The sequence below is a fragment of the Abramis brama genome, assembly GCF_963993115.1.
Source record: "Abramis brama genome assembly, chromosome: 2".
NCBI lineage: Eukaryota > Metazoa > Chordata > Actinopteri > Cypriniformes > Leuciscidae > Abramis > Abramis brama.
In genome coordinates, this window is record NC_139964.1 from 12906747 (window position 1) to 12928288 (window position 21542).

Consider the following 21542-nt stretch of genomic DNA (forward strand, 5'->3'; position numbering starts at 1 on the left):
ACAATGGAAACTAATTCCATGTTTCCTTATAATATTTCCAAGTGGCAGCATATATATTGAGAATAACAGAGGGCCCAACACAGATCCCTGCGGCACTCCATAGTTTACTGACGTTATCTTCGATTTTTCTCCATTTAAATAGACAAAATGGTAGTGGTTAGATAAGTATGATCTGAACCAGCTTAATGCTTGTCCTTGAACACCGGTATAATTTTGTAGTCGATCTAAGAGTATTGTGTGATCTCTAGTATCGAACACAGCACTAAGATCAAGTAAAACTAGTATTGAGATACAGCCCTGGTCAGAAGCTAAAAGTAAATCATTTGTGATTTTAAGTGCAGTTTCAGTGCTATGGTGCGGCCTGAATCCAGACTGAAACTTTTCATAGATGTCATTTTCTTGCAAGAAAGAACCCAGTTGAGCGGACACCACTTTTTCTAATATTTTAGACATAAATGGAAGATTTGAAATGGGTCTATAATTTGCTAGATTATGTGGGTCAAATTGTGGTTTCTTAATGAGTGGTTTTATAACTGCCAGTTTAAATGTTCTTGGAACATGACCTAAATATAAAGATGAGTTAATAATATTGAGGAGAGGCTCTTCCACTATAGGTAATACTTCTTTCAATAGTTTAGTTGGTATAGGATCTAATAAACATGTTGTTGTTTTAGATGAAGTGATAAGTTTATTTAACTATTTTTGTTCTATAGTTGTAAAGCACTGTAATTGTTCTTGCGGGGTGATAATTGAGGCTGAATTATAAGGCGCGACTGAACGTTTACAATTGTGGTTCTGATGCTTTCTATTTTCTCAGTGAAGAACTTCATGAAATCATTACTACTAAACTGTAACGGAATATTTTGCTCAGGTGACGTCTGTTTATTTGTTAGTCTAGCCACGGTGTTAAATAAAAACCTTGGATTGTTTTGGTTGTTTTCTATTAGTTTGCGGAGGTGCTCAGCCCTGGCCGCTTTTAGGGCCTTTTTATAACGTGACATACTGTCTTTCCATGCGATTCTAAAGACCTCTAAATTAGTTTGTTTCCATTTACGCTGTAAATTACGGGTTTCTCTCTTTAGAACATGCGTAGTATTGTTGTACCATGGTGCTTTACTTTTCTCTCTGACCTTTTTTAATCTAATGGGTGCAACAATATCCAATGTTCTAGAGAGAATGGTGCTCATAGTGCTAGTTAATTCCTCTAGTTCATCTGTTTGTTTGGGTTCACTGAGCAGCTGAGACAGATCAGATAAGCAATTTGAGAAATTATCTATGGTGGATGGAAGGATTGTTCTGCCTGGTTGATAACGCGGCGCAGCATGACATATTACAGCAGTACGTAATATGCAAGTTACCATGTAATGGTCAGTGACATCATCACTTTGTGGAATGATATCTATATCGGTTGGATCGGTTCCATATGATATAATTAAATCGAGTGTATGATTAAGACAATGAGTTGGTCCGGTGACGTTTTGCTTGACCCCAAAGGAGTTTAATAAATCTGTAAACGCAGCCCCTAACGCATCATTTGAATTATCTACATGTATGTTAAAATCTCCAACAATTAATGCTTTATCGACGTTGACCAATAGATCTGAGAGAAAATCTGCAAACTCTTTTAGGAAATCAGCATAAGGCCCTGGCGGTCTATATACGGTAGCCAAGGCTAAAGATAATAGGGATTTTTTTCTTACATCTGAGAGCATAACATTTAGTACAAGTACTTCAAACGAATTAAACTTGTCACCTGTTTTCTGAGTAACATTAAGAATATCTCTATAGATTGTTGCAACACCGCCGCCACGACCAATCAGACGGGGCTCATGCTTATAACAGTATCCTGGTGGAGTAGACTCATTAAGACCGAAATAATCATTTGGTTTAAGCCAGGTTTCAGTAAGGAAAAGTACATCGATGCTATTATCTGTGACTATTTCATTTACAATAACCGCCTTAGGTGTGAATGATCTAATGTTTAGAAAAATTGTTTTTGTTCACTAATAGCGAGATTTTCTTTTTTAATAACAATTCGATTTTTCCTAGATCCTGCAGTAGATTTATTATTTGATCTCACTAAACGAGGAATAGACACAGTTTCTATGCAATGTTCTACACTTATATCAATTAAATTGGTGCAGCAGAGACTGTGATTTGGACTTTTGGTTACTAGTCAAACGGTGTTTAACATCTTGGAGATGTTATCCGACAGAAGATCCGCTCCGATTCTACTTGGGTGTAAGCCATCAGCGCGGAAGAGCCTAGGACGCTCCCAAAACAGATTCCAATTATTTACAAAGAGCAGTTTCTGCTCATTGCACCATGACATTAACCATTCATTTAGCGCGAATAATCTACTAAACTTTTCATGCCGTTGTCGCTACGTGGGAAGCGGTCCAGACACAATGAACGTTGTTTCAGGCGATGTGCTGCGTACCGTCTCGATCAGGCTCCTGAAGTCTTTCTTCAGAACCTCCGTCTGCCGCAGCCTGATATCGTTCACTCCCGCGTGCAACACGACAGTTCCGATGCGCTCGTCGCCGTTCAAGATCTCGGGTACCCGCGCAGCGATATCGAAAACACGAGCACCAGGACAGCAGTGACTGTGCACCTTACTTTTACCTAACGTAGCGTGGACCTGCCGGACGATGGAATCGCTGATGATCACAGCATCGCTTTCCGTTTTGCGAAGAGGGGAGAAGCGGTTCTGGGTGGAGATCTCGAAAACCGGGAGGGGCGGAGAGATTCTTGCTCTGGTCCTGGCTCGCGTCTTCCGCTGCTGAACCACCCAGGCTTCGTGGTGGTGTGTCGGAGCCGGAGTGAGCTGATCGTGACCTGGGCGCTCAGGACCAATGCTGAGAAACGCACGGAGTAGACGAGGTCGGGGTCAGCGGGTTACTAACGTTAATCACTGATTTGTGTGCATTGGCGTGTGATGTTTCAAGAGCTAAACGCCGGTCTCTCAGCTCGGCTTGTGTCTCTAAAAGGTCACGGATCTGCTTCTCTACAGCTTCCAGCTCAGACTGCACCGCATGCAGCTCGAATGTGTCCTCACCTGCACCAAAAGGTAGACAACATACATCTGATATATTCGCCATTTTAACAGATGGACAGTAAGTTAGCAACGACGCTACCAGTAATGCTATCAATATTAATACTAATTTATGACTGAAGTCTTGGATATAATCCGTCTTTTTAGTGGTACGGGTGTAATGTAGACGCACGATAGACGAGAAAATGTTCGTTTGTAAGTGAGTGTAAAGAAGACGCGCTCAGCCGTGACCCACAGGTGAAAACCGGTGTCAGGTCCTGTTGGGTCCTGTCACCGTTGTTGTGATTTAAATGCAAAATCTTGATGTCTGTGTGTGACTACATGGTACACTTGCTCAAAACTTTATATCCACCTTCTGTATCTGACTGAAATAGTCAAAGTTTTTGTATTTTATGTCTGTGAACATAATTTTGCTTAGGGGGAGGATTCACTGGAGGATCTACAGGTGAAATATTTGAAATTTAATTTTCAGTTCAAAAGCATGAGACCATGGACTTCATACCCATCTCAGAATAGCTCAGAAGATAACAACAGATTGTCCTCGTGTAATCTGCATTTTGTTAACAAAGGTTTGTTATCTAAACATAATGCATTAACTGAACTGTATAATTGTATTATATACTAAATAAAATAGATACTCACACATGACATTGAGCTGAACAGCAGGAGAGATGTGAGTGTGTCCGTCTACAGCACAGCTATATCTGCCTGAATCCTCTCTTCTGACTGACTGCAGCAGGAGTTCATTGTTTCTGTCTCTTCTCTCAGTTAATGGCTGTGAGTTTCTGTACCAGATGAATGTTGCTCTGTCAGTCAGAGCGCAGCTGCTTTTACATCTCAGAGTGACTGAATCTCCCTCTGTCACTCTCTCAGGAGACTCCACCTGAAGATCTGAACACAACACACACATTATATCTAGTGCTGCTGTCATACACTGATTATTATTCAACATAATGCACAGAAGAAGAGATAAACCTCACCAAACTCATCTGTGACAGTAAGAGTCACTCCTGGATCACCAGTCCATTTTCCATCTTTATCAGTGATGAATCTGAAATAGTACATGCGTGAATCCTTCAGTGTCACATGACTCAGTCTGACGGTGCAGTTCTGCTGTTTATCTCCCAGATACTGAAGCCTCTGACTGTATTCAGGGTCCTTAGACAGATCTAGAAGCTCAACACCCCTTAGAATTGGTCCTTTTGTCCAGAACACTTCCTTGATCTGATGTCCAGTAGGGTATTTATAAGTGCATCTCATTATCACTGTTGAGTCCTTTAGTGCACAGATGTGTGAAGGACTGTAACTCACACTCCAATCAGTAAGATTACTGAAAACTCCTAAAACATACATTAAAGGGATAGGTCATATAAAAACGATTGTTTCATTACAATCTCTTTTTTTTTTTTTTTTTTTTTTTTTTTTGTAGAACACATGAAATGCTGACATTGCAAAAACATTAATATAATCATTATTGATGCACATATTTATATTGTACATTAATTCCAATCAGAATCATTTAAACATTTATCTAAAGTTATTATTCTTTGTAATTTATCTCTGACTGCCTTTATGTTTTGTTTTACTTTATTTGCATGATTTTTTTTTTTTTTTTTTTACAAAATTTGTTTGTGAAAGGCTTTTTAACAGGGTGCTGCCGGACTCATGATTTAACAAAAGAAAGACTTTGATGAGTGACTAAAGAACATTAAAATATTCTCCATCAGGAGCGACTCACCGTGAATCATGAGCAGAAACACCAGAGGAAGAGGAGGAGCCATTATCAGTGACGTCACTACAAGAACAATAATACAGAATCACACAGTTGTTCCTAATCCTGGTCCTGGACGATCTCCAGCATTTTAGATGTCTCCTTAATCAAGCACACCTAATTCAGTTCATCAGCTCGTTATTAAAGGCTTCAAGGCCTTAGATGGGTTTGTCAGATAAGAGAGACATCAAAACTGTGCAGTATTGGGGGTCCTCAAGGACCAGGATTGGGACCACAGGTATAACACACACAATGAGCATTATAAAACAATCTTTAGCAAACATTTCCATAAATAATATTTCACTGAGAATATTTCCAATTGATTAGGTCAGTGGTTTCTACAACAGTATTAATCTGACTATATTCACACAGTAACCAGCGTAACTCTTACCGTGTTCTGGTGAGTCTCTCCAGCAGGCATTGAACTGATGAATTTCTCATGGTTAACAGTGTTTATTTTAAAATACTCGCACAGACAGAAAATGTTTCTTCCTCTTTCTTGACTCCTGCCCACACAAGCAACTTTAGACAACTTTTCATCATGATCCAATGGCATTTATTGATATCTAAAACGTAATTAAACCCAAAATGTTTAACAATATGAAGAAGTTTGTCCACCACTTTGATAGGTCATGTACAAATATGTATTAACATATAGGACGTATTTACAGCTTAACTTGAATTTCCACATTTTAAGATTAAAGGGATGTTCAGATATAAATGGAATACAAATAAAAGTGGGTTTTTTAAAACTTAGTTTTTATAGTCTTTCTTCCTGGAAACATTTTCTGTAGAATTATTGAGCAAGACACTCAAGATAGGAACTTATATTGAGTAAGACTGGATGTCGACACTTTGACTGCGGACAGACAAATTGTATTTTGACATCCTCAAGATAAAATTTGCCTTCAGTTTATTGGCGAAAAGAATAGCGACAGGAAGTGGTGGCCAGTAGAGATGGGTGGGACAGGAAATGACCTCATCCAGAATCAGTTCGCCCACACATGAGCGCCAACCCGTAATGAAGAACACATGCACAGCCCAATGTGTCTCAATGTACGTCATCGCTCAAAATGAATTCTTAGCTAATATTGCTTAATACAAAAACCTCTAAAAGCACAAGGAGATTCAAAAGTATGAGATGGGAGGAGAAATAATATTTCAATGCTTTTTCATTTGCTCGCAAAAGTTTCATGCATGAGGAATGCAAAGAATCTGAGAGAAAACACAAAAGCATTGAAATATAATTTCCACCACCATGTGACTTTAGGGGCTCCATTCAATGTAGTTTTAGTCAAGCTGATTAAACCAACATGATTGACCTCGTCTTAACACACGCACACAGAAGTTGCTCTACAAATAATCGTCACTGGTGACTTTAATAGACTGAGGTGTTCATCAAAGCTTTAATTTTATCCACTGTTGCACAAGTTTGTTAGAACAGCCCAAATATTAATATTAACCCAGCTATCACATATAGTAGGTTATTCTGAGCTTAGGTCTACAATGACCCAGAAATGACCACACACAAGATTGAATTTGGTCAAATTGATACAGTCTTTTTATTTGCTTACAGAAAACACATGAAGTCAAAAGTTCAAATGACTTTAACAAACAAATTACCAAGCAGTGACATCACAAAATGTTTTTAGTCTAACTAAACATGTGTTGTTGGTTCTTTGGCTCTTATATTCTGCTCTTGTAATGAGAAAAAGATCACAGATACTGCATTCCTGACATCTATTTAGCTTATTTAATGAATAATAAATAACTGAGTGAATTAGCATGCTAAATTGACAGCCCTACTCTCAGAATATTGTTAATTGTTTTGGCCTTTGTCTTCATGATGGTCTCATTTACTCATTTGACACAGCTGTAGATCACAGACGCCTCTTCCACAGTCTGCACATTTGATAGCCTAAAAACATCAAATAAAACAACAATCATGGTATGTATCAGAATACATGATGATAAAAGTCATTAAACAATTCAAATGTTTCTGAAACATTAGTGGGACACAAAGTTACTAAGAAAAAATGTCCAGATTTAAAGAACTATAAATTCTCCTTTCATCAACACAAAAGTAACATGAGGGTGAGTTGATGGCAAATGTTTTATTTTTGCGTGAACTGTCTCTTTAAGCTCGTTCTTCTCACCTCAGGACAGAATCAGGCTGACGAATCCTGATATTGCCGTAGTGGCTTTCGTTCTCCTCTGCTCTCTTCGTCTCTGTCTTTCTGTGATGTTGGACAGTTGCGTACTGGATCTCCTCAGTATCTCTGCATTCAGGAGCATTTCCGTCTCTTCTGGGTTTGCTGGAAATAACACTGGCGTACTGAGCGTCATCACAATCGGCTGATTCAGAAACATGAACGTCTCTCTCTGTTACGGTAGAGTACAGATTGTCCTGAAACGAAAAATATATATATATATTATTTATCATTCACATTTAAAGGCTGTTCACACAGAACACGTTTTCCCATTTCAGTGCGCTACTTTTCCATTGTTTTTCTATGTAAACTCGTGCTAGACCGACGTGTGTGACCGTTATAAACACGGCACTGAAATAAAAATGCGATAAACTTTTAAAAACACATCTCTAGACTTTCTGTTTTTTTTTGTCTCTCGTTCCACTGACTTGTCTCTCACGTTTTGTGTGAATGGCCCATCTAACTACACTGTTAACCCTTGCTGTAAAAAAAGGCCAAATTCTGACAATATCATACCATTTTCCATTAAACCAGTAATCTACTGTATAAAACAAAAATAGCCTACAGGAATATACTGTGAATTAACAGCGCTCAAAATCGACACTCAGAGGCTGTTTTCACAATCACACCCTATACCCTCATTCACTATTCCCTACATTAGTTCACTAATATAGTCCCCTTGACAGAGTGAATGAAAAGAAGAGAGTGAATTGAGACACTGATGAACACCTGATAAGCAGAATCACTGAAGGAGAGACAAACAAGAACAGAAAAAAGAGAAACACAAGAAACTACAACTGACTTCCAGCAACACTGAGTGTGAAACCAGTTTACAAACCAGTTTACGATTATTTCTTTCAAACATGTACAAAAGTTATTGTTGAGAATTAACAGAGATTTAGTTAATAATAAAGTGTGTTGTCACCATGATGGAGATCAGTATTTGCTTTAGTTGGTCTCTTGTCCCTGGACTTCTTACCATTCATCTCTCTCTGACTGCTGTAACAGTGAGTTTATAAAACACATTTGTTATGGCAAGAAAAAGCCAAGAAGAAGATGATCAGCTGTTTTTGGCTTTTATGATGATGTCACAATCATCCTGGACATGTCTGACTCTCTGATCTTTTCTGTATTTATTCTTTGAATTTATGGGTATTTCATATTTAACATATAACCAGTGGCGGATTTAGCAAATCGGGGGCCCAAGGCGAAGGTAGGCTATGGGCCCCTCCCCATCCAATCTTTAAAAGAGAACGAAAAAAATATGTAGGCCCTACCGACTGAATGGTGGATAGGCAGGTAAAGCTAATCTACGGGGAAGTAAAGGTTAGAGAGGAGAAAAAAACATCCTCTTTAAACCCTGCATACACTTCTTTAACTTACTCCTAAACAGAAACATGTTACAATGCATGGTAGCCAACAATTTCTGGTAAGCTATGTTTTTTTTTTTTTTTGCTTGTATCAGCTGGTATAATTTAAGGTTAAAATAAGTAATATAGTAGGCCTACACATATTTAGCCAAATACTCTCTAGGCTATAGCTCTTTTTTTTCTAGCCAATTACATGGCTTTCCTGAGGTAAATGTTATGTGACTGTTCTCCAGCTGTTTTACCTCTTTCCGCGGTTGAAAAACACTTATTGATCAATATTATGAATGAGGAATATACATTTCGTTAAGTTATACTGTATCTTTCAACATTGTTAATTCGTGTTTATTTACTATTAGCTAGAGATGATCAGTTCACGTGCCGCTATAGGAATCTGTCACGTTACATTAAAACGGCAAAACGGTATTTATTGTTTGAATTTCGTAATAGAATTGACAGAATCTGAGAGCTGAGATTTTTTTTAAATATCATGATTCATAAGTAAACTGCTCAGTTTTGTCTGTCGATCTCCGTGTCCTCTTTGCTTCACGATTTTTCTGTGCGTTGGACGTTGTTGTTCCTGATCTGTATCCCCAACAGTAGCCGTAAAAAAGTTTGTCATCTTTGGCAGCGTTCCCAAATACTTATCAGCGTCTTTTCACTTTTTTTCTTTTATTTGAGCCGCTTGGGTAACTTCGAAACTTTAAATTTTCGCGTTTAGACTCGTCTTGCTCTGTTTGTGTATTTCCCAGTCCTCCTGTTACTGCGTGTTGTTTACCTTTAGCGCCGCGCACTTTTTGCTTTCCTCCCGCTTCCTCCTTTTTTCAGCACTGCTTGGGTAGCTAGCTTCGCTTCATTTTTACTCTGTCTACTACTCTGTACACTCTGTCTGTCACTCTGTACACTCTGTCTGTCAGTCACTTCTTTTTCTCCATCAGTTTTTTGGCACAGCCTTGTCACTTTCGCAGATGCGCAGTAAAAGTGAGATAATGGAATAGTCCAATGTAGTGAGGCGGGGGGCCCCCTCCTGTCTGCGATTTGATTTGATGCCATTTTTCGCAAATGGAGTTTTAGAAATATATAATAAAAAAAAATAAAAAAACTTAAGCATAAGTTAATAGGGCATTTTGGGGGCCCCTAGGTAGCTCGGGGCCCAAGGCAATTGCCGACCTTTGCCTAATGGTAAAGTCCGCCCCTGCATATAACTGTAAATCTACAACATAAAATCAATACTTCTGTAATAAGGTCTTCTGAAGAATATTGTAATCATATAGTGCATTAAAAGAACTCCTGCTTGACTCAGACACACACAGACATCAACAATCAGCACATGAATCTCAACAATGGTGACAATCAAAAGTTTCATGTCGCAATGCATGCTGGCTTCCAGGATAATATAAAACTCCCAGCATGCACTGCTGCATGAATAATAAAAATATATATTGCCACCATTGTTGAGATTCATGTGCTAAATTGTGATATCTCTGTGTTTCTAAAAGACAGTGTAGCTCTGTTTCTGCATGATGTGTTAAAAAAATGAATCATTGTAATTTATTGTTGTGGCTTCACAGTGGTGCTAATGTAACACTTTTGATTGAGGATTAAACTCTGAATGAGTGAGAATGAATTCCTTAGTGAATGAACAGGCAATATGATGATTTTGTCATCATAATCATTATAACCGCAATCATTCATAAACTGTGTGTGTGCACAAGTGTAACTTGCAAAAACACAGCTCAAGCAGCAAAAGTAACACTAATGTTTTAGCATCAGCATCCCAACTAAAGCAAGCACTGATCTCTATAATGGTAACTTCAAACCAAACATTTTCAATTAAACATCTTTTGTACAACTTCTGTAGATGTATGACAGAAATAAAGTCATACTGGTTAATAATAAGTGTAATAATGTGTAATGGCTGGAAGTCAGTCGTAGTTATTGTGTTTCTCTATTTTCTGTTCGTGTGTTCCTCTTTCCTTCAGTGATTCTGCTTGTTAACAGCAGGTGTTCATCACTAATGCTCAACAATCACTTTCATATTCCCTTAATTATCTCACTGCAACACTGTCTCAATGTTACTTTTTACTCGTAGTGTGGATTTCCCTGTGGGGTTGAAAGGGTTAACAGTGTAAGATAAAAAGACACACCCACAAAATGTATTTTAACAGTAATAAACTGTAAGTTATAAAACAGGTTTATACTGGCAACACTGTTGCCAGTAGTTTACTGTAAAATTAATTTTTTGGGTCACCATTGTGCAGAAGAGTAGAGCCTGTGCTTCAGTCCAGGAGAAGATCTACAAACATTGATGATTTGCTGCATGTTGCTTTATTTAACAGGCGGTGACTGTGTAGTTGCTGATCCAGTGGAAATCTCTTTATTTACAAAAGTTTTGTTGTGGTTTCAAATGAAAGAAGTTCACAGTAATACTTTGCTCACCTTATTAATGCGTTATAAATTTTAGTTAATACATTTAAATGACAGTTGGTCAATTTAAGGCAGTCGGTTTCTGCAAGTGAAGCAGAGTTTTAGTGCATTTTACAGTAACATACTGTAGATTACAGTAAAGAACTGTACAATTAACAGTAAATTACTGGCAACAGTGTTGCCAGTATTTTACTGTAAAAAAACCCGGTAAGGTCTAACAGTGTAGACTATTCACATGTTGTGTCTGGAAGATTTACCTGTTTTTCAGTGAGGTCTTCAGCTTTAGCACCTCTTCGTTTTCTCCTGATTTAACAGACAATAAACTGGTAAGCTGCATTTTAAAGATTCATTACTACTCACATTACATGAGGCATTTCCACCTGCACTAGTCTGAAAGTGAATTACATTCATACACTCACTGTAATTGAGAATGATTTTAATCAAACTTACATTATAAACAGAATGATGATGATGATGACAATGAAGAATCCTAAACATGCTGTGATCCCCAACCAGACGAGCCAGCCGTGACCACGATGTACTGAAAGATGAAGAATTTGAGTTCAGATTGAGTCTCAAAGCTACATACTATAACTGTCTTGAACCCTTTATAAAATAAAAGCTTCACCTGTGACAGTTACAGCGTCTGATCTCTGAGATCCATGTTGATTGTGAGCCTGACAGTAGAAGCGTCCACTCTGTAGTGCACTGAAACTCTGTCCAGATCCAACAGCTGAGGGTTCATTCTCCTTAAACCAGCTGAAGTTCAGAGCAGGAGGGTTTGAGTCACTGATGCAGTTCAGAGTCACTGAATCTCCCTCCACTATTACACCAGATCCACTCATCAACACTGAGACGTTCCTGGGTGAGTCTATAACAATTATCAGATTATTATTTTTAAATTGTATTACACATTTTTAAAATTGCTAATATGGACTAAATTTATCAAAACAGAGTTCCAGGTTAATGACACAAAACACACAAGACAAAGTAGCATGTGCCTCTCAAAAAGACCCCACTGTCGAAGTCTGCAGAGGATTACCGAGGATGGCGTAGTGCCATCATTGCTTGATGACGTATGGAACAGACAAATCGTTTTTTTAAAACCAGCTGTCTGAATGAACCGGCTCGCGGAAATGAATCAGACTTTTCATCACAAGTAAGCGCACGACGCAGGAGATTCAGATAAATAAACAGTCCTTATCCATGAATCCGGGCGGCACAGGGGCTCATTGGTCAGCTCTGTTGCCTCACAGCAGGAGTCCTTTCAGTTTGCATGTTCTCCCGTGTCAGCGTGGGTTTCTTCTGGGGTACTACGGTTTCCCCCACACCACATGTAACGGAGGCCAGCTAGTAGACGCTGTGCGACTAAACCTCACTCCTCTGATCTCAATAGACGCTCTTGCGACAGAGGTAATTCAGCCTATTGATTGGCTAACTATAGCATGGTTGTGGATAACGCTAGAACGACGTTTAGGATACTTTTCCTCACGTCAATGATGAAAAAGGATTGTTTACCTTGTAAATAATACGGCCACCGCAGGAGTTAAAACGCCCTCGGAATGAAAGGGGCTGGAAAGTAATATTCAGTTAATAGTCATATACAATTTCACTGCTAGATGGGAGAAAATCTTACAGTGTAGCTTTAAAAAAGAGAAAAAATGTTGAGGTACTTACAATAGAAGTGAATGAGGCTAATTTTGGAGGATTTAAAGGCATAAATGTGAATCTTATTATTTCATAAAAGCATTTACAATCAGTATTGTGTTCAAACGTGTGCATTATTTGAGCTTTAAAGGTGTTTAAACCATTATTTGAACAGCTGTTTTAGTGTTTTGTGTTTATGGTGTGGCGTTGCCATGACAAAGGAGTTGTAAAATTGAATATAACATAAAATGTTAAAATCACATATATTGTTCATGTCTTTGGAAAGAAAACGTTAAAGAACATACTCACACGTGACATTGAGCTGAACAGCAGGAGAGATGTGAGTGTGTCCGTCTACAGCACAGCTATATCTGCCTGAATCCTCTCTTCTGACTGACTGCAGCAGGAGTTCATTGTTTCTGTCTCTTCTCTCAGTTAATGGCTGTGAGTTTCTGTACCAGATGAATGTTGCTCTGTCAGTCAGAGCGCAGCTGCTTTTACATCTCAGAGTGACTGAATCTCCCTCTGTCACTCTCTCAGGAGACTCCACCTGAAGATCTGAACACAACACACACATTATATCTAGTGCTGCTGTCATACACTGATTATTATTCAACATAATGCACAGAAGAAGAGATAAACCTCATCAAAGTCACCTGTGACAGTAAGAGTCACTCCTGGATCACCAGTCCATTTGTCTATATCAGTGATGAATCTGAAACAGTACATGTGTTCATCCTTCAGTGTCACATGACTCAGTCTGATGTTGCAGTTCTGCTGTTTATCTCCCAGATACTGAAGCCTCTGACTGTATTCAGGGTCCTCAGACAGATCTGGAGGCTCTGCATTATCTTTTAGCAGTGTTTTGGTCCAGAACGCTTTCATGATCTGATGTCCAGTAGGGTATGTATAAGTGCATCTCATTATCACTGTTGAGTCCTTTAGTGCACAGATGTGTGAAGGACTGTAACTCACACCCCAATCATCACTAGAAACCCCTGAAACACAGAATTCATCATGATGAAAATGCTGTTTTATCAGTTACAACAGACCATGAAAATATGACAACACTTTATTACTATTTAAAGGCAGGGTAGGTAGGTTTTTTCGAAAAAACTTTTTCCCAAATTTGTTTAAACTGTCTTTATATACCAATACATAATTAAAATGTAAGTACTCTGAAAAAGAGAGTATAAAAATCGAGTGTCTGTAGTCCTCTCAGGGCGCAATAAACACAGCTACTTATTTCCATTCGGAACAAATGAAATGATTGCCTGGGCGACTGTCACTCTCCCTCGCTACCATGGCAACCACCCCTGCTGCTACAGGAGCTGCCCACATGCACGCGCCCGTTTGACTGGAGGAGGCAAAGAGGCACGGAAGTTAGAAAGAATCACAATTATGGCAGAGAAAGAGCAGTCAAAATTCCCACTACCTGCGGCGAAGGTAATGGGAAAACGTGTATCAATGCAATCTGTTTTTAGCTTTGCCTTATGTTACTAGCTCATTACCGAATCAAACTCAATATATTTTAAACTTTACCAGTATCGATATGCTAGCTTGATAGTGAGTACTAACAGCCATGTTAGTTGTTTATATTCATAATGATAAAGTTAGGTATTTTATTACATGTGATTCTGACATGATGCCACTTCATGCACTGCGCTCCTCTCCGCTCGGCGCTGGCAAACGCGTCTGTGGCAAGGGGGGCGTGATCTAGCGAAGTCTGTGACGGGAGAGAGGATCGGGAGACAGGTGCGGCGTAAGTGGGTCAAGTGCAAATGACAAACACCTGTGTCTTGTTTCAGTGATTGGCATGGAGAGATCGCACATAATGGGAAACCTCATTCATGGAGAGAGACACGCAGAGATCTGTGGGCTGATACTGAGAGTGCGAGTGCAGGAAGCGCGAGGACGCGATATCTGATTACATTAGACTTTGGACTTTGCTTTGCTGCTACAGTGCTGTGTGCGCAACTTTTTATTGTTTTTTTTTATTATTGTTTTTATTTATAAATAAACACGGCAACAGCTCCACAAGCCGACCCTGTCCTCTTCCTTCCTTGATTTTTTTTGTGATCAATTATTTATTTATTTTCTTACAATCATTATTTACACATTGGAGAGGAAACACCTTCACAACAGAAAGAAAAACCTTAGGCTGATCACATCATCGTTGAAAATATAACAGAGGCACAGTAAAGTGTTGCTTATTCTGGTGCCTTTCTCTTCTCCTCCCCAGAGTACTACGGATACTTCTCCTTCCTTCCTTGAATTTGAATTTGAATTTTGTTACAGCTTCCTCCAGCTGAGCGGTCGGCATTGCGCGTTCATGTGTTTTGGGGGCGTGGCTTTGGAAGGAGCCCAGAAGGGAGGGGGTGGAGTGAATGGAATAAGTAGCTGTGTTTATTGCAGCCCTGCGAGGACTACAGACACTCGATTTTTATACTCTCTTTTTCAGAGTACTTACATTTTAATTATGTATTGGTATATAAAGACAGTTTAAACAAATTTGGGAAAAAGTTTTTTCGAAAAAACCTGCCTTAAAAACACAATATTTTGAGTGACTTATTACAGGAAATAAAAGCTCATCTTCTCAGAATCTATGGAGTGATAAATGATCTCAGTGTGAATTACTTCATGAACTTGATGTAGGTTCAAAAACACAGAAACAGAAGTGTGAAAACAGAAATAAGGTGTCAGTCATAAACAACATGCTATCAAGGACTGTAACACACACTCCAATCATCCAACTCGCTACAAACTCCTGAAACACAAAATGCAACAAGGCAACAAGGATAGGAAACAACAATAGAAGGAACAAATACCCATCTATGAGTTAAACAGGACCATACACTATCATTAAAACTTGTTTTTCTTTACAAAACTGTTGTTAATAAATGAAGAATTACACTTATGATGTGATCTGTGTAAAACCTACAGCCATCTGACAGAAGGTGATGAAATGCAGGAAGCAGAACATTGAACACTAACCATGAAAACCGTTATGCTCTAAATGTTATCAGCTTCATCAGTTTATATCAGCATTATATCAGCATAACCTGAATAATACCATTTTCTTTAGAACCAACAAATAAATCACAGAAATTTCCCTCCATTATAGTAGATATTTCACCAGTGCTATTTTTCCTGGGGCACCAGCAGTGCTAACTGATCCATGCTAACTAGCCAAAACCTTTTACTCTTAGTTAGTAATGAACTTGTATGTCATTTACAGGAGAGACTCACCTGGAATCAGGAGCAGAAACACCAGAGCAAGAGTTATCAGTGACATCACAGGAAACTAAATAATGTACACAACAGTTCAATATGTCATCTTTCATTTCATCAAAACTATAATAACAGCCGTTTATTGCATTATAAACACTGCAAAAAAGATACAAATACTTTACAATCTTCACTGTTAGTAGATTTCCACAGATGAAACTCATTTAAAGATAACGTTAGGAACACATGAGTCATCTAACAGAGGTTATTATGAAAGAAAATGTTTCTCACTCCAATTTTCTTGTGTGGAGATTAATTAGTTAGACAATATTAATTACTGAACAAGTGTATCTCTTACCGTTTTGTAGTTTCAGCCGCTGATAACAGACTCCAGGAGAGTGAAGCTGAAAACTTTCTTCTGCTATTTTACAGTTTTTTTCCTTCCTCTTTTTAAAGTCTGATCAACCTTCCCCACGCCGAGACAAGAACAACCCGAATGAAACCACTTGCAAATAGAAAAAGATAAAACACTCTCTCTAAAGGATTGGTTAAAGAATATCTAAAAGCATGACTACAGAGTTTACATTACAAATATCAAATGCAACTTTCAGTGTGAAAGGAAACCTCCTGTCATCATGATTAGATGGTGTTTTTCAGCTTCCTGAAAAGTGATCTTCTTTCTTTAAGACAAGTAGTTCTTCATTTTTAAAGACAGTGTTTACAAAATAAGATCAAACTGTGTATGTTTACATGCATGTTCAGTATTTACACCTATTTGAAGGAGGGGAACATGCCATTGCCTTCCCATAGAATCAGGAAACAATATGATGGATGGATGGATGGATGGATGGATGAATAATTTTGTGGGAGAAAGAAAGAAAGAAAGAAAGAAAGAAAGAAAGAAAGAAAGAAAGAAAGAAAGAAAGAAAGAAAGAAAGAAAGAAGAGATTGATTATTGGATGGATGGATGAATTTGTGAATAAATGAATGAATGAATGAATGAATGAATGGATGGATGGATGGATGGATGGATGGGGCATTAACATGTTATTTCATTCCCTTATATAAAAGAATCAGGCACCACTATGATGGATGGATGGTGTAACATTGAAACACTGTCCTGAAGAGGGAGCAGTTTTTCAGGTCATACTTCTGACACTGTGTTTGTGTTTATCCATGTGCATTAGGGAAGTGTAACTCTATAAACACACACACACACACACACACAATATCTATCTAGTATGTAGTGTGAGAACAGGTAGTGGGAGTCGATGTTCAAGTGGACAGTCATGAGAACCGTCTCCTCCATCAGTTTCTCAGGTATGATATCTGTCATAACACTAAATCTGTAAGAATTGCACTTTTTACTCTTCAGTGTCATTGATAAACACCACAATTCAGCCTAATAACTCTGAATCTGCCTCTGTCAGCAGTGCTTGTTCTGTCAGCGCTGTGGCTGATGAATAACTCACTGGCTCTTACCGTCACTGGATCTGTGGGAAGCAACATCTCAGTCTCCTGCAGATACCCTGAAACATACGAGAACAACAGCAAGTTCTTCTGTCAGATGAGCGGCTGGTTTTCTCCGAGAGATCCTCAGTGTGTTCACACGACCCATCGAGACACGAGGTCTGAACGAGGGAGACTGGCTCTTCTGGACGACACCAGCGCTCATGTTCTCACGGCTCTCGTCTCTAGACTGGCTCCAGAAGACTCGGGGAAGTACTGGTGTGGTGTAGATATCGATCTCCTGCCTGACTTTACCTCTGAGATCTGGATAACAGTCAGCAAAGGTGAGATTCACAACAGCTGAAGACTATCCGTCCTAATGAATATCCTTAATATATACGAGCAGTTGATGTGATGAGGAGAGTTTTCTGTGAGAACGGTGTTGTGTTAGCGGCCCCTAAGTTAATAACTAATGATCTTTGCAAACGGAAGTGAATCAATCAAAACTAACTTTAGCTGGACAATAACTTTATTCTAGAGCTGCTGTAAAGCCAAACAATCTCTGTTACTGTAATCTCCTATTATCACTGTAAAGCTGCTTTGAAACAATCTATATTGTTAAAAGTGCTATATAAATGAAGGTGACTTAAACATCTTCATTTGTCTTAGCATCACACTTTTAACTGTTGTGGAAAAAATACATTCAAGCTCCATGTACAACTATTTTAAAAAGCTCTTTTTCACTGTACCTGTGGTTTTTAAGAGCTCATGTAAATTGACCCATGAGGACATGGAATATACAGATTCGTCACACAGACTGTGACACCTAAAATCTTGATTAAAAAAAAACAAACGTCCATGTATTGTATATTTGTCATTAACCCGATAGATTATTAATGCGATCTCGATCTGTTCGGCATCATTTGCGCTGAGAAACACGACCGTTCAACAGTTACAGGGATTGTTGAGGTGCCACTGAGACTCAGACTGGTTTCAGATGGGATGTGATACAGCGTCGTCTTCATCTTACACGTCTCATATTGAGTCACTGTGAGAACTGAATTCACTCAAATGTGTGGTGAATGAATGCCAGCTGAGGTTTGAATGAACTATATATTGATGAACTATCAGATGATGAACTATAGTCCTTTCGCTTTTGTTTTCTGTGCAGGGGATCCACAAGAACAAACCACAGACCTGTTCCCGGAAGAAGCTGGCGGTGAGGTTACGAAACACACACACACACACACACACACACACACACACACACACACACACACACGCACACACACACACACACACACGTGGTTTTGCTTTTTTCAGTCAACTCATTGTGGGTTTGCATCAACAGAGTCTTACTCCAGGTTCATGATGATTGTGGCTTTGATGTGTGTTTGCGCTCTGCTTTTCGTGTTTCTGTTTGGTCTGTTTCAAGTCCTGAAACACAGCAGTCACAGTAACTCAGGTGAGACTACAGCACTAACAGAACATGTCTTTTTCTTCAAAACATCTTCTGTTCAAGTTCAGAGAGAGTTCAATAAATCGATAATTAAATTGTTATGTTCTTATCAGGTTCTGCTCCTCACCCAAGGACAATATCAAACCCAGTTCAGGTGACGACAGCAAATCTCATTCATAATTAATAATGCTGTTTTATCATCAGTGTTATTTTAGAATCATTGAGACACTATTATTATACACATCATGGCCATATTCCAGGATGACAATATCAAGATTCATCTCTGGATGGAAATAACTGTTGTGATGTTTTTGGTCAGGATCTTGTATTGTCAATGCAAGAGTCCAGCACTCTGTAAAGTCTCTCCAGCACATCCTACAGACTTTCAGTGAATTTAACCTCTGGACTCAGAGGAGCCGATTCATGTGTGGAAATGATTCTTCATGCCCCTCCAAACCATTCTTTCACAATCTGAGCCTGATGAATCTTGACATTGTCATTCTGGAATATGGCCATTATGTGTCTTCCTACATGATTGTTTAAGTAATGAAAACCACACACTCCATCAGTTAGGGTTAGAAGAACTGTTGCCAAACATATAAAATGCTAGAAACATAATAATCACTGTGATAATGATCCAATCATAGACTTTTAAGAAGGCAATGTATATTATATATTATATTATATATTAGCCATTATCTGCTTAAATTTATAAGTTATATTTATTTATTTTATATAGGATGACTACCAGAGAATAAGGCTTCCAGACTCATCCAAAGCTCAACATGATAAAGAGGAATTTTACAGACCCATAAACCTGGATTACACAAACACAGAAGCGGTCGACACACACTCCTACACAGATGTTGTTTCAGCACAAACACAAGATCAGATCTACACAGAACTGAACGCCAGTAGACGGAGTCACGTGTATCAGAGTTTAACAGCGGATTCTGCTCAAGAAGAGGCGATCTATCACACTATTGATCACTGAATCCTCATCAACAGCCTCATCAAAACCCTAGATTCCTCTGACAGCTACGATAATCCAACCTCTGTCAGCATCACAAGTTTTTGTGTTGTTTTCACTAAATAAAATAAAAAAATATTAAGTTTACTGAATTAATTGATACAGCCTTTTGTTAAAGGTACAATATGTAGTTTTTCGCCACTAGGAGTCGCTAACCTCTTCAAAACAATAACAAAGGCGTAGATTGATGACACAGTGAATGAGCGTGGAATCATGGAACTTGACGTCATGCCTGCAGCATAAACGACTCGGGGTAAATGTGAATTAGCTCAAGGATATAGGGAATTTTGGAAATATTAATAATTATAACTCATGGTCATAATAATTCAGAAATCGCATGTACATTTATTTTATCAATTATCGAGATTACCTTGTTCTGTAACTGGTCTGGTCATCAGTCATTCGTCCAGCGAATAAATGTGAGATTATCACAGTTAAGAAGGGGTATCCCTTTACAAACTCCAAGAAAGTTTTATCTTCTGGCCACGAACATCAAGCTTTCTGAGTTTATTAATTAAAACTACTCAATGTAGTCTATAATATCGAGCTTGTAGCTTAATTAGATCTTTTTGTTTCATTGACTTTATAAGGTGGGGTTTCAAACACAGAGACAGTTAAAAGTATAAATGGATTTTAATAAATGTAAAACTAAAGATTATATGAGCTACAAATATAAACGTACGTAAAAATGCAAACAATAAAAACAACACAAACATTTAACCAAACAAGAACATACGTGATCAGGATGAATGAAAGAAAGAAAGGAAAAAAGGAAGGATATCGAGAGAAGAGAAAAGAGGGTAACTTAATTCACAGACCTAAGAGCTAGACACCTGAAATCAGCTTTACAGAGAGATCAAAATTACTTGCACGATTTTGTACTCTTTCAGTGGGATGCTGGAAAAGGACGCGCGTGTGCACGGGTCCGGCTGGTTTGCGTCTAGCGTCGTCTTCCGGTGTCGTTTCGCAAGACGATGTAAGGCTCACTTGAATTTAACGTTACCGAGAAAGTTCAGATCATTTCCCTTGTGGAGGGGGAAAGGCAGGGATGAGCTTAGTTGCAAAAGACGGCAGGGCAGCTCCTACATGACGCGTGGCATGCGTCCCAGAGGCCAAGGCAAGGCCTGTCCAGCTGGTTCCGTTGGAGCAGCGCTGCGCGTGGAGAAGAGGAGGTCAGAGCAAGAGCCGGAGATGAGAGAGAGTGCGAGAAGTGGGGGTCTCTGCCTTTTAACAGACCTCTGTTTACGCCCTCTCTTTGAGACAACAGCCAATCAGATCTTCTTATCTGAAGCGGGAAAAAGTTTCTTTGTGTAAAGAAGACACGCCTCCCTTGACCATATGTCTTATGAGAGAAAGAATTAATATTTCCTCTTAAGATTGTACACACAGAACAATACATTTTACTGTAATCTCCTATGTGTGACTGGTTGAATTAAAACAGGACGGTCAGACAGATACCAAGAATGGCAGGTAAAGGATAAAAGGATGACAGGGTAGGAGAACATAAGGTTACATTCATATGCATCATTACACACAAATAGCGTTGGATTAAACACACAATAAAATTGTCAGTGTTTCCGTTATGGCCAGTGACAACACTTGAGAAACACAGGAATACATATCAACATTGCTATTGGATCACATGTGTGGAAATGTCTGTTTCAAAGTCCCGAGTGTGTTTTGTGTGTGTGCGTCTGTTGGAATGTCATGAGGCTGTAAAGTCGGGGGAAAGGTCATGCTGAACTGGGGGGATACCAACCACACGGGCGCTGGTAAATTGCCCCGTGGGGAATTATTAACCAGCGCTGTTTTCCTAAGGACAAAGACGATGTGTTCGACATCACATGATTCACTTAATGTGAAAAGCAGATGTCATTGTTGCTACATGCCGATGGATCT

The 21542-nt window shown here is 38.8% G+C and overlaps 3 protein-coding genes across 3 annotated transcripts in view; 1 reads left to right on the forward strand and 2 right to left on the reverse strand.

Annotated features, from left to right (window-relative positions):
- Nucleotides 1-5312, reverse strand: part of LOC311077715 (B-cell receptor CD22-like) — a 51746-nt gene extending 46434 nt beyond the window's left edge. The window contains exons 1-4 of the mRNA XM_084106323.1: nucleotides 5218-5312; nucleotides 4794-4850; nucleotides 4036-4395; nucleotides 3698-3946 (exon numbers count right to left, since the gene is read on the reverse strand). Of these exons, the coding sequence (XP_083962449.1) occupies nucleotides 3698-3946; nucleotides 4036-4395; nucleotides 4794-4836 (652 nt within the window). The 5' untranslated portion in view covers nucleotides 4837-4850; nucleotides 5218-5312. The remainder of the gene's footprint in view (nucleotides 1-3697; nucleotides 3947-4035; nucleotides 4396-4793; nucleotides 4851-5217) is intronic.
- Nucleotides 5313-6359: 1047 nt separating this feature from the next.
- Nucleotides 6360-16241, reverse strand: LOC311077714 (sialic acid-binding Ig-like lectin 14). The gene is made up of 9 exons (XM_084106322.1): nucleotides 16064-16241; nucleotides 15727-15781; nucleotides 13134-13475; nucleotides 12787-13035; nucleotides 11459-11701; nucleotides 11281-11371; nucleotides 11088-11133; nucleotides 6983-7233; nucleotides 6360-6744 (listed from the first exon to the last, which is right to left on the reverse strand). Exons 2-9 carry the CDS (start codon nucleotides 15770-15772, stop codon nucleotides 6687-6689), a joined length of 1326 nt encoding a protein of 441 aa, XP_083962448.1. The 5' UTR covers nucleotides 15773-15781; nucleotides 16064-16241; the 3' UTR covers nucleotides 6360-6686.
- A 719-nt stretch (nucleotides 16242-16960) lies between these two features.
- LOC311077739 (uncharacterized protein) lies at nucleotides 16961-19896 on the forward strand. Its single transcript, XM_084106360.1, has 6 exons — nucleotides 16961-17025; nucleotides 17139-17498; nucleotides 18326-18373; nucleotides 18506-18619; nucleotides 18727-18767; nucleotides 19353-19896. The coding sequence occupies exons 1-6, from the start codon at nucleotides 16977-16979 to the stop codon at nucleotides 19605-19607; spliced, it is 867 nt and encodes a 288-aa protein (XP_083962486.1). The 5' UTR covers nucleotides 16961-16976; the 3' UTR covers nucleotides 19608-19896.
- The last annotated feature ends 1646 nt before the right edge of the window (nucleotides 19897-21542 follow it).

What these genes read in the sequence shown, in the direction of transcription:
- LOC311077714 (XM_084106322.1), bottom strand. Translation starts at nt 15,772, where the DNA reads ATGTCACTGATAACTCTTGCTCTGGTGTTTCTGCTCCTGATTCCAG. An exon ending in AGTGACTCTTACTGTCACAG is followed by an intron (nt 13,036 to 13,133) that starts GTGACTTTGATG and finishes TGTTGTGTTCAG; the next exon opens with ATCTTCAGGTGGAGTCTCCT. An exon ending in ATCATCATTCTGTTTATAAT is followed by an intron (nt 11,134 to 11,280) that starts GTAAGTTTGATT and finishes CTGTTAAATCAG; the next exon opens with GAGAAAACGAAGAGGTGCTA.
- LOC311077739 (XM_084106360.1), top strand. Translation starts at nt 16,977, where the DNA reads ATGTTCAAGTGGACAGTCATGAGAACCGTCTCCTCCATCAGTTTCTCA. An exon ending in CTGGATAACAGTCAGCAAAG is followed by an intron (nt 17,499 to 18,325) that starts GTGAGATTCACA and finishes TTTTCTGTGCAG; the next exon opens with GGGATCCACAAGAACAAACC. An exon ending in CAGCAGTCACAGTAACTCAG is followed by an intron (nt 18,620 to 18,726) that starts GTGAGACTACAG and finishes TGTTCTTATCAG; the next exon opens with GTTCTGCTCCTCACCCAAGG.